This window comes from Nyctereutes procyonoides, unplaced genomic scaffold, assembly GCF_905146905.1.
Source record: "Nyctereutes procyonoides isolate TBG_1078 unplaced genomic scaffold, NYPRO_anot_genome, whole genome shotgun sequence".
In the NCBI taxonomy this organism is placed as follows: Eukaryota; Metazoa; Chordata; class Mammalia; order Carnivora; family Canidae; genus Nyctereutes; species Nyctereutes procyonoides.
The window spans coordinates 23,434,036-23,452,502 of NW_026575040.1; the positions used below are offsets into that span (position 1 = coordinate 23,434,036).

At 34.9% G+C, this 18,467-nt stretch overlaps 1 protein-coding gene across 4 annotated transcripts in view; it reads left to right on the plus strand.

The window, feature by feature from the left end:
• The window catches only part of DMXL2 (Dmx like 2), a 156,873-nt gene that overhangs the window by 122,348 nt on the left and 16,058 nt on the right, over positions 1 to 18,467 (plus strand). For 2 of the 4 annotated variants that reach the window (XM_055319683.1, XM_055319685.1), the window contains exons 23-29: positions 389 to 653; positions 4,578 to 5,656; positions 6,044 to 6,235; positions 7,750 to 7,826; positions 11,386 to 11,516; positions 13,737 to 13,985; positions 15,766 to 15,944. In XM_055319683.1, the coding sequence (XP_055175658.1) occupies positions 389 to 653; positions 4,578 to 5,656; positions 6,044 to 6,235; positions 7,750 to 7,826; positions 11,386 to 11,516; positions 13,737 to 13,985; positions 15,766 to 15,944 (2,172 nt within the window). The remainder of the gene's footprint in view (positions 1 to 388; positions 654 to 4,577; positions 5,657 to 6,043; positions 6,236 to 7,749; positions 7,827 to 11,385; positions 11,517 to 13,736; positions 13,986 to 15,765; positions 15,945 to 18,467) is intronic. The other 2 variants (XM_055319684.1, XM_055319686.1) reach the window with 1 other exon arrangement.

Consider the following 18,467-nt stretch of genomic DNA (forward strand, 5'->3'; position numbering starts at 1 on the left):
AAATGTATTTGGAAATTAAGAGGAACTGATGTATATATAAATTCAAATGTTGTAAGTATATTTAATTTAAATTGACAAATCTGAAATGATGTTGATATTTGTCTTATGCTTATTTTAAAAATGATCTTTCTAGGCTAGAAGCTGCTAAGTTCTAGTTTCTTTTCTTCTTGCTATTCCTTAATCTATCAAGCAGTCATTTAACTGCCTTTTACTGTCTCAACCTCTCGACCCCTCCCACCACTAGGAGAATATAAATGGTAGATTTCAGGGTATTAGTGGAATATTTCATATATCTAAGCAGTTATTAAATTATTAATAGTAGTTATTAATATTATTAATAGTAGTTATTAAATTATTATTAAATAAGTATTAATATTTGAATTTATAGGTATGTCTTGAAAAAATGGAAGATATTCAGCTAGCCATGGTTATTGCGCGTTTATATGAATCTGAATTTGAGACTTCATCCACTTATATATCCATCCTAAATGAGAAGATTTTGGGTTGTCAAAAGGATGGCTTAGGTTTCGATTGCAAAAGATTACATCCTGATCCTTTCCTGCGTAGTCTTGCCTATTGGGTAATGAAAGACTATACCCGAGCTTTGGACACGTTATTGGAACAAACACCAAAGGATGATGATGAACATCAAGGTAGGACATTATGGCTTTCTCTTTTTAATTATTATTTTTTTATTTTTAAAGATTTTTATTTATTTGAGAGAGAGAGAATGAACAGTGGGGTGAGACAGAGGGAGAGAGAGAGGGAAAGGGAGAAGCAGACTCCCTGCTGAGCAGGAAGCCGAATGTGGGGCTCAGTCCTAAAACCCTGATATCATGAGCTAAGCTGAAGGCAACTGCATAACTGAATGAGCCACCCAGGTACCCCCTTCCCCCCCACCTTTTTTTAAGATTTTATTTTTAAGTAATCTCTACACCCAATGTGGGCCTCAAATGTAACCCTAAGGTCAAAAGAGTCAAATGGTCCATCAGCTGAGCCAGCGAGGTGCCCCTCTTTTTCTTTTTTAAAAGAAGCCTGTTTCTTTTCTTTCTTTCTTTCTTTTTTCTTTTTTAAAGATTATTTACTTATTTATTCGTGAGAGACACAGAGAATGAGGCAGAAATACAGGCAGAGGGAGGAGAAGCAAGCTCCGTGCAAGGAGCCTGCCATGGGACTCGATCCCAGGAATCCAGGATCATGCCCTGAGCCAAAGGCAAACGCTCAACCTCTGGGCCACCCAGGCATCCCAAAAGAAGACTGTTTCTAAACTTATGTTTATTTAGAAAAAAAAATACAAAACAAAAAACAATTATATTAAGTTGAGGCATAAATAATTTTTACACATTGTATAGCTCTTTCCATATAATTATACAGCCAGTTTTCATTTTTTTTAAAGTAGGAATTTTGCTGTTCACATATTGGTTTTGTGCATGAACTTTTTTATTCTTGTGTGATAAGCTTTCTTTACTTCTAGTTATCCCAAATAATTTAGATTTTTTAAAAGCAGCTGGAGGACATTTATTAGTACTCTGCAATACTTTTTTAAAAATGGAACATTTTAAGTGTCAGTAGAATAGTTAAATGAATTATCGTATATCCATACCACAGAAATAGTGTGCCATTAGAAAATGAGGTAAATCAATGTATTAATATATGCTATATTATTAAGTGAAGCAAGTAAGATGCAGAACAGTGTGAAAGAGCACATTCCTGTTGCTTTTTATTTACATGTGCATGTTGCAAATGTGTTTGCATGTACATACTGCATCTAGTTTCCCTCTTCCTCTCCCTCTGCTGTTTGCTGGAACAAATCAAAAGAAACTGAGTACTGGGGCACCTGGGTGGCCCAGTCAGTTAAGCCTCCAACTCTTGATTTTGGCTCAGGTTGTGCTCTCAAGGTGGTGAGATTGAGCCTGGTGCCAGACTCGGTGCTGGGTATGGAAACTGCTTAAAATTCTCTCCCTCTTTTTCCCCAACCCCACTTTTGCTTTTTATTGCTTTTAAATAAATAAATAAATAAAATAAATAAATAAATAAATAAATAAAATAAATAAATAAATATTAATTTTTAAAAAACCTGAATACTGATTACTGGTTACTTTTGGGGAATAGGTGTGGGGAGATCCATGCTTTTACTTTGTATTTTGTGCTTTCTGTAGTTGTAATTGGATGATGAGTATTAATAGTTGGAGGGCACTTGTGATAAACACTGGGTGTTATATGTAAGGGCTAAATCACTGAATGCTACTCCTGAAACTAATATTACCCTATATGTTAACTAACTTAAAATTAAATGAAAACTTGAAAAAAAATTTTTTGTCATGTATTATTTTTAAATGCTAAAAAAACTTAACTTACGGGGTACCTGGGTGGCTCAGTCACTTAAGGGTCTGCCTTTGGCTCAGGTCATGATCCTGGAGTCCTAGGATTGAGCCCCTCAGAGGGAGTCTGCTTCTCCTCTGACCCTCCTCTCTCATATGCTCTCTCTCAAATAAAAATATAATCTTTAAAAAAAATTTTAAGAATAAAAAGGCTTGCTTACATGGATAAAGAGATTAGGGACCCATTTTAATATTCTTCTTTATAAAGAATAAATATTTTAATAAACAATATAATTTTTAAAGGAAAGGAAATAAAACCATTAGAAGAAAAATAAGTATCTGAGTTTCCCAGGTAATTTTAATAAAATGTGCACAGTCTCCTACCATTCTCATCATAGATTTATTTTGAAGCAAATTCCAGCATATTATTTCTTTTGTAAACATTTCAAAATGAATCTCCAGAAAGTAAGGACTATTAAACGTAACACATACCACTGTAACAAAATTTGATTAATAATCATGAAATGGGCAATGTTCAGATTTTCCTGTTGTCTCATAAAATCTTATACAATTGATTTGTTTGAATCAAGATTCAAATGAGGCATATATGTTATGATTAGTTAAGGTGCCTTTTTTGCCTACTTTAATTCATAGTTTTTCCTTCTTTTTCTTGTCCTTTGAAATAAAGTCAGATTGTTTATTTTGTGATTTCTCACTTAATAGAATTTGTTGGTTGTGTCCCTTTTCTGTCACTTCATGTGTTTTTTTCCCCATGTTCTCTATATTTCCTATAAATTGGTAATTAATATCCTAGATGCTTTTTTTGGATTTTTGGCAGAAATATTTTATGGTGATACGGAGTACTCCTATCAGGGAACTCATAATGTTTGTTTGTTTTGCTTATTGTATAAACAGCCATCAGTGATCACTGCATAGATTTTTTTATTTCATTAATGTCTGTAAAATTACAATATTCTAATTGTGTCATTTTATTTTTCCTTTATGAGTTGGAATTCTTCTCTAGGAGTACAGTCTCCCTTAGCTGTTTGATTACTCTGAAATTCAGTAGTATATGTAGTGAAGGGAGCATAAATGTTTGATTCTTTCTCTTTACCAGTTTTCAAAATAATAGTTTGGTTCACTAACATACTACAAAGGTGACTAATTAGCTTTTATATTCATTTGAGTTATTTGAACTCACAGATTTAGATAGATTTGTGTTTGAATCCATTGTAGTTTATTATTATGGAGGCTCAGACTATCTCATTTCTAACCAGGGGAGCCTCTACAAGTTATTGAATCCTATTGATATTATTCCTTGATAGTTTCTTTGCTTTCTGCTATGGCACGATGTTTCAGGCTCATCTTGTACATTTAATGCCCCAGAGCTGGAAATGGCCATCCTTCCAAAGGATCCTGGTTCCTTTTAAGTGGGGGAATAATAGAGACTACAGCCTGGGCATAGGGATCCTCATTTGCTATTGATTTTGATTATTGTGTCTAAGCTGTTTTAATGAATGGAGCTAGTATATATATGTATTTTTTAACCTGAGAATTCATGAGCTCACACTGAAAATTTTAATTCAATATAGATTATAGATTTCTTTTTAGATTTTACACTTCTGTCTTATAATGAAAAGCTTGAATTCTCATACCATTAACATACTTGTTATTTTATACATATATGATCGCTTGAGAATAATGATGCAAAAATTTTTCATAGCAACATGATTACTGAGAGCAGTTTAAGCTTTTTTTTTTTGCAGTTATTTTTATAACTTTTTTTATGGTATATCCCAGTAAGGCTGTATAGCCAAATTACTTATTTTAAAGTCACTTTATAGTTCCTCTTTGTGTAGTTACACTACCAGCTTGATATACAGAATCACTTTTTAAAATTTTGCTGTTGTTTTTTTTTTCAAATTTAATTTTTCTTTCTATATAAAATGTTGACATGGTTTTGAAATGAAATATATAAAACCAAGATATTTTCAGAGAGATCTAGCTTCTTTCCTGATCTCTCCATTCCTGTTCTTCCCTCTCTTTTTAGGGAACCAATTAAACATTTTTTAGATGTTTTCTTTCCATTTAAAAAATAAAAGCAATGTTTATATATATGTTTATATATGTGTGTGTGTATTATTATATATATAATATTTGGGTATTATTTCAAGGAAATGTTGAGATATTTTATTCTTTTGTAATATAAGTGCAAATTAACATAATATCTTGTGACTGTATGTTTTATTTCTATAGTTATCATCAAATCTTGTAACCCAGTGGTGTTTAGTTTCTACAACTACCTTCGAACTCATCCTTTGCTTATTCGAAGAAACCTTGCCTCCCCTGAAGGAACTTTGGCAACCTTAGGTCTCAAAACTGAAAAAAACTTTGTTGATAAAATTAATCTTATAGAAAGAAAATTATTCTTTACCACTGCAAATGCTCATTTTAAAGTTGGATGCCCTGTTCTAGCATTGGAGGTACTCTCCAAAATTCCAAAAGTTACCAAAATATCAGCCTTACCTTCAAAACAAGGTCAGCCTGACTCAATTCCTAAAAAAATGGATGATGTACCTTCAGAATCAAAGATTCTGAGTGATGGCAATAAAAGTTCTGGCATTGATTGGTCAAATGTAACTTCATCACAGTTTGACTGGAGCCAGCCAATAGTGAAAGTTGATGAGGAACCTCTTAACCTTGATTGGGGTGAAGAGCATGATAGTGCCTTAGAAGAAGAGGAAGAAGATGCTGTTGGTTTAATAATGAAAAGTACAAATGCCAGGGAGACAGATAGACAAGATGAGAAAGCCTCGGACCCTAATGTATTACTGACTCCTCAGGAAGAGGACTGTCTGGAAGGTGATACTGAAGTTGATGTGATTGCTGAACAACTAAAATTCAGAGCTTGTTTAAAGATCCTTATGACAGAACTAAGAACATTGGCTACAGGTTATGAAGTAGATGGTGGAAAACTCAGATTTCAACTCTATAACTGGCTTGAAAAGGAAATTGCTGCCCTGCATGAGATATGTAACCATGAATCAGTTATTAAAGAGTATACCAGTAAAACATACTCCAAGGTAGAAAGTGATCTTCTGGACCAGGAAGAAATGACGGACAAACCAGACATAGGTTCCTATGAGCGGCACCAAATAGAAAGACGGAGATTGCAGGCAAAACGAGAACATGCAGAAAGACGAAAGTTGTGGTTACAGAAAAACCAAGATCTTCTGAGAGTGTTTCTTAGTTACTGTAGCCTTCATGGGGCCCAGGGTGGTGGACTGGCCTCAGTAAGGATGGAACTCAAATTTTTGCTACAAGAATCCCAGCAGGTATGAACTTCACTTTTGTTTTCAGGCTTGGTTATTTTAATAATTTTAATAGCTCTTTTTATTAGCTAACCTAAATATGTCCAGCTTCTCTGCTTGTAGGAGGCAAATATTTATGCTCTGCATGGGTCTTTGTTGATCAAAATTTTAGTGATTATGAGTAGGCTTAACAGCTTGAGAGCACAGCTGTGTCACATTAAATTCATCTTTATATCTTCTGTGTCTCACATAGCAACTGGTACAGATTGGGTGCTCAATAAATTTTTGTAGAATGAGTGAATAAGTACATACTGCTTTTATTCAGTTGTTCATCACCAGTATTTTTATCATGTAACTATTAGTTTTTTCATTTTAACTACTTTGCAAAAAATAATCTACTGTAACCCACAGGAGACCACAGTGAAGCAGCTCCAGTCTCCACTTCCATTGCCTACCACCCTACCTCTGCTTTCAGCAAGTATTGCTTCAACAAAAACAGTCATAGCTAATCCTGTATTATACCTAAATAATCACATCCATGATATACTTTACACTATTGTTCAAATGAAAACACCACCTCACCCCAGTGTTGGAGATGTGAAGGTATGTAAAGTTTATGATCAGTTGATATTGTACACATTGAGAAGGTAAATATGTTATACTTGTCTTCTGGTTTGAACTTAAAGGAATATTTTAAAGTGCTCTTAACGTGCTACTTTCCTAGTCCTGATCAGTGGAAGACTCTTTATGGAAAAGTAATTTAAGATAGGCAAATAATTTTTGATTATGGAATTTCCTAGACAGTATTCTTGCCTCTTAATATTTCTTTAAATTCTTCACTCTCCTTAAATGAACCAGTAATTGAGAAATGTTTATGACTATATGCCAAGATATATAAAAATATAAGCTCAGGGAATATCTTTGAGAGAACCAGGGCTGATCAGAAGTATCCCAAAGTACTCTCACTACTATTTCCATGGTGATTGTGTTTATTGGAGGCTCTGCAGTATTAGGGGCAATCAAGATTTTGACAGACTTATTACCCGCAAATAAACCCATACCCTGTATTGAAAACTTAAGAACAGATAGATTCCAAGAAGCACTAGAAAGGAAGCTTGGTAGGATTTGAAATTGATCAGACTAGCTCTGTGCTAGCCTGTGTGTTGTGCTATGCTTTTCCAGTTCCAGTGGCTGATGTCATTTCAGGTCCCTAGCGTTTTTGTTTTTTGCTTTTTTTTCTTTTGTTTGAAAGGCATGTTTGACCTCTGGTAGTATATTCTTCTGAACAATTTACTGGTTACATCAACCTATTAGAGACTTCTAATCCATAGCATGAATTAATCTGTATCGGTATTTTAGCAGAGATTACTTAAATTATTTGTTCGGTGAATATGGACACTTAGAAAAGGCATTAAATGCATATAAATTCTAAGGAAACATTTCCAGTTTCTTGAAATTTGGATAAGGCTTTCAAAGAGTATTAAAGGTCCCTGATTTCTAAGGTCCCTTCAAATTTTAAGATTTTATGAATCTGAAAATGTTGATTCAATATGGCATTTTTAGGATGTAGTTTTTATATTGATAATTTTTAAACTTTCTAAGTTTAAAATTTTAAGAGTATACACTACTCTTAAGTACTAAGTAAACTACTTGCTTTCTGAAAAACCAGAATCATTTCACACAGTGATTGATATATCTAAACATTTAATTCATTCTTCTTGGTAAGATCAACTATTTCATCAAGGGAAATTTTATAAGGCAGTTTAAATAAAAGCTCTGAAAATTGTATACTTATTTTGGTTCTGCTTTTTTTTGGAATATTAATCTTGAAGCTAATCATTAGGTATAACAGTTCATTGGCACTTTACTCAGAGCCTGGTAAATGGCAGGGTCACAGTAAATAAATATTTGATAAAGATGTGTTTGAATCAATTAGCTTTGTTTTGGGCATGCCTATTAAGTTAGGTGTTATTTTAGAAGTTTTAAAGTAGAATTCGTTAGTCTTAGGATCTAGTCTTATGATATTGCTAGTTTGCTGGGTATTTTCTAATATTTAAAATATTACTGTTGTATAGAAATGTTAGTATAAAATGTAACTGTGGCTGTTTTGGTTTTAGGTGCATACACTTCATTCACTAGCAGCATCACTTTCTGCATCAATTTACCAGGCATTATGTGACAGTCATAGCTACAGGTAAAAAAAAAAATCATGTTAAATTATTAATATAGCAAAAATATTAAACTGTCCAGAGTTTATATCAAGTTCTATTTCCTAGTGACAGAAAAATCCTCAAAAATGACTGCCTTGTAGGGTAGCCCAGGTGGCTCAGCAGTTTAGCGCCGCCTTCAGCCCAGGGCCTGATCCTGGAGACCCAGGATTGAGTCCCATGTCGGGCTCCCTCCATGGAGCCTGCTTCTCCCTCTGCCTGTGTCTCTGCCCCTCTCTCTCTCTGTCATGAATAAATGAATAAAATCTTTTTAAAAAATGACTGCCTTGTATACTTTGATAGATGAGAAAGAATGAGAAATAGAATAACTTTGTTTAATTTAGCTGTCACCTAGTAACAGCAGAGGCATATAGAAAATGATAAATAGTAAATAGAAATGATCATCATCACTGTCTTTTTTATTTTAAAAGAATTTTTCACTATTCAAAATAATTTATAATACGAAGTTTTCTAATTTTTTTTTTCCTTAAGAACGGTTTCTTTTAGCATTGGATTAGCTCCTATTTGTTGAACTGGTTTTCAGTTGAAAGAGAAAATGCATTTAAAAAACTCAAAAAGTACATTTCTTACACAGAATTATTAAAATCATAGAATGTACATAGAATATAAAAGTCTTTGGAAGTGATATCAATAAGAAATAATGCTTTAAATTTTCCTAAGGAACAGATTACCTTTATCAGTGTATACTGTGCATTTTAATGATGAGGGGAATTTAAGTAGTAGGAAATCCAATCACTTGGAAAGATGACCCAGATTTATTTATTTTTATTTTTTTTAATTTATTTTTTATTGGTGTTCAATTTGCCAACATACAGAATAACACCCAGTGTTCATCACGTCAAGTGCCCCCCTCAGTGTCCGCCACCCAGTCACCCCCACCCCCGCCCTCCTCCCCTTCCACCACCCCTAGTTCATTTCCCAGAGTTAGGAGTCTTCCATGTTCTGTCTCCCTTTCTGATATTTCCCACTTATTTTTTCTTCTTTCCCCTTTATTCCCTTTCACTATTTTTTTATATTCCCCAAATGAATGAGACCATATAATGTTTGTCCTTCTCCAATTGACTTATTTCACTCAGCATAATACCCTCCAGTTCCATCCACGTCGAAGCAAATGGTGGGTATTTGTCGTTTCTAATGGCTGAGTAATATTCCATTGTATACATAAACCACATCTTCTTTATCCATTCATCTTTCGATGGACACTGAGGCTCCTTCCACAGTTTAGCTATTGTGGACATTGCTGCTAGAAACATCAGGGTGCAGGTGTCCCAGCGTTTCATTGCATCTGAATATTTGGGGTAAATCCCCAGCAGTGCAATTGCTGGGTCGTAGGGCAGGTCTATTTTTAACTCTTTGAGGAACCTCCACACAGTTTTCCAGAGTGGCTGCACCAGTTCACATTCCCACCAACAGTGTAAGAGGGTTCCCTTTTCTCCGCATCCTCTCCAACATTTGTGGTTTCCTGCCTCGTTAATTTTCCCCATTCTCACTGGTGTGAGGTGGTATCTCATTGTGTTTTTTTTTTTTTTTTTCTCATTGTGGTTTTGATTTGTATTTCCCTGATGGCAAGTGATGCGGAGCATTTTCTCATGTGCATGTTGGCCATGTCTATGTCTTCTTCTGTGAGATTTCTGTTCATGTCTTTTGCCCATTTCATGATTGGATTGTTTCTTTGCTGTTGAGTTTAATAAGTTCTTTATAGATCTTGGAAACTAGCCCTTTATCTGATATATCATTTGCAAATATCTTCTCCCATCCTGTAGGTTGTCTTTTAGTTTTGTTGACTGTATCCTTTGCTGTGCAAAAGCTTCTTATCTTGATGAAGTCCCAATAGTTCATTTTTGCTTTTGTTTCTTTTGCCTTCGTGGATGTATCTTGCAAGAAGTTACTGTGGCTGAGTTCAAAAAGGGTGTTGCCTGTGTTCTCCTCTAGGATTTTGATGGAATCTTGTCTCACATTTAGATCTTTCATCCATTTTGAGTTTATCTTTGTGTATGGTGCAAGAGAGTGGTCTAGTTTCATTCTTTTGCATGTGGATGGATGACCCAGATTTAAATGAGTTATATAAATAAGTGAAGAGTTTGTAATATAAATAGAATCACATTAAATGTATATTAAACATATGTCTAGATTTTTTTTTCTTATAAATTCAGCAGTTTTTTTGTGAGAAGACTTGATATTGCAAAAGGAATTAGCCCTTCAAAAGGCCTGTACTCTGCTTTAGTCCAGTGAGGCCATGTCTAAGTAGTTACAAAGATTTGGAAATGTAAATGAGGAACAAAGTTTATTTAATTTTTTTTTAAATTTTTTTATTGGAGTTCAATTTGCCAACATATAGCATAACACCCAGTGCTCATCCCACCAAGTGCCCCCCTCAATGCCCATCACCCAGTCACCTGCCCACCTCCCTTTCCACCACCCCTTGTTCATTTCCCAGAGTTAGGTGTCTCTCATGTTTTGTCACCCTCGCTGATATTTTCACTCATTTTCTCTCCTTTCCTTTTATTCCCTTTCACTAATTTTTATATTCCCCAAATGAATGAGACCATATAATGTTTGTCCTTTTCCAATTGACTTATTTCACTTATCATAATACCCTCCAGGTGTCTCCATGTTGAAGCAAATAGTGGGTATTTGTCATTTCTAATGGCTGAGTAATATTCCATTGTATACATAGACCACGTCTTCTTTATCCATTCATCTTTCGATGGACACCGGAGGCTCCTTCTACAGTTTGTCTATTGTGGACATTGATTGTCTGAATGATCAAAGACAACTTGTTTGATATAAGTCACTGGTTAAAATGGCACCAGATGAGAGTTCAAATAAATATTTTTTAAATGTATATTTTCTTATTCTTAGGCTATGATTGACTCAAGGGAGTTAGCTTTACTTTCTGCTTTTGTATTTTCCCTAGCTCCACAAAGATGAGGGAAGTAAATATGGAGGTACATTTGGCTTTAGGATCAAATATTTCTAATATGATTCTCCATATTTTAGTTCATACTTTAATTCAAGGTTAAACTCGTACAATTTTACAGAGCTAAGAAAATAGTACCCAGAAACTTGAGTCTAGTACCAAAAAGTAGTCTCCTTACTCTCAGATTCTGTTTTCTTTTCTTTTTTTCTTTTTTTTTTTTTTTAGTAAAAATGGGTGAATTTAGAAAAGATTTTCAAGTATTATGTAGCGTCTGGAAAAAAATTTTAAAAAGACTAAATGTCATACTCCTGAAACCAATATTACACTATATGGCAACTAACTAGATTTTTTTCTTCTTCTTTTTTTTAAAGTAACCTCTGTGCCCAATGTGTGGGGGCTTAAACTCATGACCCCAAGATCAAGAGTCACATGCTCTACCAACTGAGCCAGCCAGGCACCCCTTCACTAAGTGAATATAAATAAAAACTAGGAACATGATTTTTAAAAAAAGCCTAAATGTCATCATGATAAACATCTAAAAGATATATATATAGTACAGTCTATCTCTGTTAGAATGCTAAATAACTGAACCTTATTTGTATTAGCAGTCAAACAGAAGGAAACCAGTTTACAGGAATGGCTTATCAAGGACTTCTTTTAAGTGATCGCCGAAGACTAAGGACAGAAAGTATTGAAGAACATGCAACACCGAATTCTTCTCCTGCTCAATGGCCTGGTGAGAATTTAAGTGTTTTTTGTTTGTTTGTTTTTGTTTTTGTTTTAAATCTTCTATTTGGTAATTCCATTTTAAAAACTTAATAACTGGTTTCCTGATTGTTGTTCTTTGTGGATTTGGTGAATGGTTTTTTATTTGTTTGTTTTTTGATGATGTTTTCTGCCATGGATTAGGAATTCTTAAGTACTGTAATGTTGTCTGAAGACTCAGAAAGTTAAGGCTTCAAAACCCAGCTGTGTTGACCCGCATAAAAAAGCAAGGTTTAACATCTTTCATAAGGGTGAGCACATCCTCTTCCTTATCCATAGAAATCCTAAGTTAGAGAGCAGTATCACAGAGATATTTTCACAGTTATATCAGAGAGACTGCAATTATTCTCGAGTGTAAATTTGTATGTTGGGATAAGAGTGACTATTATGTGACACTTCTGGCCTGTCAGTCCTTCTCTGTCTCTGGTTAGCTTTCTCTCTCATTCTCCATATCAGTTATTTCAGACCTTCTCCACTTTCTTCATACCTTTTTCTGGTCTGCTATGTCATTTAGTGTGTTTGCTGTGTTTGCTCTATAACTGTGAGTTTACATGTTAATGATGGTAGTGAAAAATGGCAGTAGAAAAAAAGTGACAAACTCACAGTGTTTATTTAAAATTCATTTATACAAAAAAATAAAATTCATTTATACATGTTTCTAGAAACATTGTCTTCATTTTAATTTTTTTATTGAAATAAGTGAGACTTCCAAAAAGTTGTAAAAACAGTACAAAGAGTTTTCGTTTAGCCTTCACCCAGATTCTCCAAATGTTAGCATTTTGCCATATCTGCCTTACCATTCATCCCTCTCTCTCATTCTCACCCTCACTGTGTGTATGTGTGTGTACATAGGTATTTTTTCTGAAGTGTTTGAGAGTAAGTTACAGATTATGATATCCTTTTACATCTAAGTATACCAATGTGTCTTTCCTAAAAACAGACACTCTTATATAACCATAGCACAGTGTTTCAAATTCAGCATCTTAATATTGATACAGAATTGTTCTTCTAACCTATAGATCTTTCAGAAATTTCACCAGTTGTCCCACTCAATGTTTTCCATGTAACATTTAGTTGTACTATCTCATGAGTCTCCTCTGATATGGACTATTCATTCTTGTTTTTGGTCTTTCATGATTGACACTTTGAAGAGTACTAGCCAGTTATTTTTTAGAATGTCCCTCAATTTGGGTTTTGCTATCTTTTTCTTTTTCTTTTCTTTCTTTCTTTTTTTTTTTTTTAAGATTTTATTCATTCATGACAGAGAGAGAGAGAGAGGCAGAGACACAGGGAGAGGGAGAGAAGCAGGCTCCATGTAGGGAGCCCGACATGGGACTCGATCCTGGGTCTCCAGGCTCACACCCCAGGCCGAAGGCAGCGCCAAACCACTGGGCCACCGGGGCTACCTCTTTCTTTCTTTCTTTCTTTCTTTCTTTCTTTCTTTCTTTCTTTCTTTCTTTCTTTCTTTCTTTCTTTCTTTCTTTCTTCCTTCCTTCCTTCCTTCCTTCCTTCCCTTCCTTCCCTTCCTTTCCTTCCTTTCCTTCTTTTCTTTCTTTCTTTTCTTCTTTCTTTTTGTCTTTTTCTTAATATTAGATTCGGGTTATGTATTTTTGGCAAGGTTATCACAAAAGAGATACTGTGCTATTAGAGCAGAGTATTAAGAGGCACATGATGTCAGTTGGTTCCATTACTGGTGCTATTCACTTGTTAAGGTACTTTCTGCCAGATTTCTCATTTATTAAGCTACTATTTCTTCTTTGCAATTAATAAGTTTCTTTTGAAGAGATAGTTTGAGACTGTGTAAAATACTATACTTTTACCCACTAATTTTAGCATCCAGTGATGATTCTTGCCTGAATCAGATTATTACCGTGAGGATTCCTGGATGGTGATTTTTTTTTTTATAATTTTATCATTCCTTCTACTTTTAGTTGAAATTGTACTATGAGGAAGAGCTTTCCTTTCTCTCCTTATTTATTTGTTCACTCATTAATAGCATAAACTAATAGATTCTTATTTCATTCCATAAATTATAATCCATTTCTATCATATATTTTGTTGCTCAAATTATGGATACAATATATATTATCTAATATAGATACATAATTTTGGTTAAGTTACAGATTTGGATTTTTTTTTCTTCTAGAGTTTTCTTCTGATATACTTACTATGATATTATATACCCTTACAGGTGTGAGCTCACTCATTAATCTCTTGAGTTCGGCTCAAGATGAAGACCAGCCAAAATTGAACATTTTGTTGTGTGAAGCTGTTGTTGCTGTTTACTTAAGTTTATTGATACATGCTCTTGCTACAAATTCCTCCAATGAATTGTTCCGACTTGCAGCCCATCCATTAAATAATCGAATGTGGGCTGCTGTTTTTGGAGGGGGTGTGAAACTTGTTGTGAAACCTCAAAGACAATCAGAAAATATTTCTGGTAAGATAAATTTGATACAATAATGTATATAAATGTAAATGATTTCCAGGATTAAAGCTAAAGTAAAAAGTTTTAAGAATTTTTATTGAAGATCAGTGATATTCAAAATATATCACTTTGGTTAGGATAGTAAATAACTAAATTCATGTTTGAATAAAAATATTTTTTCAGTTCAATATTTTTTAATATACCAGGACAAATTTGAGGAAGATAAAAAAGGAAATAGAAGATAGGTAAAGATAATTAAGAAGAATGTTAAGGAATGGAAAGAGAAAAGGATAGTTTTTAGAGAAAGATTTAAATAAAACCTCATAAACAATATAGAACATATCAGCAGTTGGCTTCAGATTAGGTTCATGATAATGTGCAAGAGAGCCTTTCCAGTCATGCCTGTGGTTTTTGAAATTCCATTTCCTGTCTTTTATTCTCTTCCCTTATGTACAAGAATGTATTTTTTAATCCCACTTTTTTAAGATGGTAGGATATGGTAAGATGTAGACTGATGCTGTGGGAAAGGTTTCTATCTTGGTGCCGAAACATCTTAATTTATCCTTAGAAATTATCCCGTTAGAGTGAGGAACCAGTGGTACAAAGAGTTTAAATGGAACTGGTTCTAATCTCTGTCCTTGCTGCTGAAGGTTAAATTCTTTTTTAAAAAAGATATTTATTGCGAGAAAGAGCATGTGCATGCAGGTGGGGGCGGGGGGCAAAGTGGGAAGGGTAGGTAGAAGGAGAAAGGATCTCAAGCAGACTTCATGCTGAGTGTTGAGCCTAATACAGGGCTCGGTTTTACAACCTTGAGATCATGATCTGAGCCAAAATCAAGGCTGACACAAAAGAGACTAGAGTTGTTTGTTTTTTTTTTTTTAAGATTTTATTTATTTATTCATGAGAGACAAAGAGAGACAGAGAGGCAGAGACACAGGCAGAGGGAGAAGCAGGCTCCATGCAGGGAGCCTGATGTGGGACTCGATCCTGGGACTCCAGGATTACGCCCTGGGCCGAAGGCAGCACTAAACCGCTGAGCCACCCAGGGATCCCAAGACTAGAGTTTTTAAAGAGGAAAGAGGGAATTCACCTAAATTATTTGAAGGAGATATGATTGGTGCTGGTATAGCTACAGTTCCCCTGATCTGTATGTGATTGCTTGCTAAGACTAATGCTACCATTTATGTCCTTTCCAAATGCGGCAGGTGCCTTGGCTTTTAGTGGAGTTCAGCAACAGCTACGAAAATTGGAGACAGGACATAAACCCCACTTCTTCAGGATCCTCCTGGCTCCATTTTAAATAACCTTCTTAGCAATGCTGACTCCATTTTATTCTATCATCCTCATTCATTGAGGTTTTAGTCACTGGTTTCTGTCGTCCCTTCCTCTTTTCACATTGAACTGCTGCCTTCTTTTTAAAAGGCATGCTTTACACATCCTGTATCTTCAGTGAATCCTTGAACAGCATAACCAGAAATAGTCATTTAAGCATTAATGAATATGCCATTTATTTAATTCATTATACATAGAATTACTTTGTTACTCTGTATAGCCTGCAGGCTCCTTCATGGCAAGATACTCTTTTATGTTCTATCCTCATCTGCATCTCTGCCATGATTGCTGGAAAACAGATGCAGTAACTTGGAAAGTTTAGAAGCACAGATAGAAGTAATTTAGTCTAAACTAAAACATGGCAAGAATAGGTTGAAAAGAAAAGTTAATGTTAACTCTTTGAATTAGTAATGGAAAATAAATGCTGTCTTTTTTTTTTTTCTCTTCTGTCTTTATTCAGCACCTCCAGTTCCTTCTGAGGACATAGATAAACACCGTAGGAGATTTAACATGCGAATGTTAGTCCCTGGAAGACCTGTAAAAGATGCTACCCCACCACCAGTGCCTGCAGAGAGACCATCTTACAAAGAAAAATTTATTCCTCCTGAACTTAGTATGTGGGATTATTTTGTTGCAAAGGTAAGAGGTATGAGAAGCACAAGTTTTATATGTGTTTATTTTATTAATTCTTTTGTATGCGTTACATAGGAATGATAAGGCAGCTTCTCAGTTGAATAACTACAGTTTATTTTTATTTCTATTATTTTTTAAAGATTTTGTTTATTTGAGAGGAAGAGAGCTGAGTGAATAAGAGAGCACGAGCAGAGGGGAGGGGCAGAAGGAGCCGGTGGAGGGGGGAGCAAACTCCCCACTGAGTGCAGAGCCCAACATGGGGCTGCATCCCAGGACCCCAGGATCATGACCTGAGCTGGAGGCAGATGCTTAACCCACTGAGCCACCAAGGCACCCCAAATAACTATAGTTTAGATATTTAATTTCTCAAGTCCAGAAACTGAATAGCCATTCAGGGATGATCAGATACATGGTGATTATCAGATACTTGATATGAGTGAAACTGATGAAAATCTGTATGGGATTTAGGTCTAAAACAGAGGTCAGATTTATTAACATATAATCAGCATCATCATTTTCTAGTGATTGAAATACTTGTATCTGCCATCTACTTTCTCTTCATCTAATTATTAGTAGTTTCCTTGGTCAGCATGAAATTAGAGCAAGAGGAGATGGATGGATATTTGGGGGGTTTCATGAGGCCATAGTTTAGCCCCATGACATACCTGTTTCTTCAAAGCAGTCACAACTCTGGAGATCAGAATACTCCTGGTGACTAGACCCATTTGTAGTTCCATTTCATACCACATTGGGTACATGCTGCTAGTACTTGCTTTCTGCACTTTGCTTTTTCAAGCTGATCACCTTCCTTCTATTAATATTTCCCTCTTTTCACCATGCCTCCTCCCATTTAAAAATTTTATTAGACCTCAGAGTTCTTGAGATTTTGATCCCACTCTGCTTTTGGTAGGCTAAGCTCATCTTTAGAAAGTCTTTCAAGGTGAGTTTTTTTTTTTTCAAGGTGAGTTTTAAAGATTTGTTTTTGTTATCCTGTCTTTCCTTTCCTCCCACTTCTGTTATCTTTGTCATAGATTAAATATACTTTTTTTGGACTATATATTTCCATTGATAAGTTATTTCTTTTAATTACTTAATTATCCACTAAAAAATGGTATTTTTCACCTTAAGATTTCTCCGCTAATCTTGTCTATTTTTCTTCCCTATGAAACGTTAGAATCATTATGAAGCTTCAAAAAAGGAAAAGAAATCCTCAGGGGGATTTTTATTACAATTAACTTAAAACCTATAAATTAATTTGTAAAGAATTATAGTTTTACATGTCTCAGTCTCCTTATATAGCTTTTAGAAGGATTTATGATTTCCTTCACTATAGCTCTCTGACAATTTTCATAGTTTTTCCTTTGGTATTTATGTTTTTCAGTGTGTCTTTTTCTCTTTAGACTTTTCTAACTAGTTATGTAGATATATAAGAAAAAGTCCTGGGATCCCTGGGTGGCGCAGCGGTTTGGCGCCTGCCTTTGGCCCAGGGCGCGATCCTGGAGACCCGGGATCAAATCCCACATCGGGCTCCCGGTGCATGGAGCCTGCTTCTCCCTCTGCCTGTGTCTCTGCCTCTCTCTCTATCTGTGTGTGACTATCATAAATAAAAAAAAAAATTTTAAAAAAAGAAAAAGTCCTGATTGTTAATATTTCTGTCACATATATTTTATTATTTAATTTCTTATTGAATTTTAGGTGACATACGGTGTTAAATTAGTTTCAGGTATATAACACAGTGACCCAGTAATTGTATATACATTATATTGTGCTCACCACAATAACTGTAGTCATTAGCTGTCACCATACAATATTATTACAGTATTATTAATTATATTCCCTTATGCTATACTTTTCATCCCCATGAATTATTTATTTTATAACTGGAAGTTTGTACCTCCTAATCCCCTTCGCTTATTTTGCCCATCTCCCACCCCCTGGCAACCACCAGTTTATTCTCTGTATGATTCTGTTTCCATCTTTTGTTTGTTTTTTATTTTTATTATTTTTTTAAAAGATTTTCATTTATTTGTGAGAGAACACACATGATTGGGGGAGAGGCAGGGGGAGATAGAGGGGGAAGCTGATTCCCTGCTGAGTGCGACTCAATCCCAGGACCCCGAGATCATGGTCTGAGCCAGAGTCAGCTGCTTAACCAACTGAGCCATCCACGTCCCCCAGTTTGTTTATTATAAGTGAATCATATGGTAGGTACTTGTCTTCTGTGTCTGACATATTTCACTTAGCATAATACCCTCCAGGTCATCCATGTTGTTGCAAATGGCAAGATCTCATTCTTTTTAATGTCTGAGTAATATTTCTCTGTGTGTGTGCCATGTCTTCTTTATATGTTCATCTATCAATCAGTGGACACTTAGGTTGCTTCCATTACTTGGCTATTGTAATTAATGCTGCAGAAATGTTTACATTGTATCTAGCTATTCACTTATTTTATGGAATTTGAGAATTTTGCATAGTCTTTTTGACTTTTCTAGGTCTAGTATTGTGAAAGGAAATTTTTACTTAGAAAAC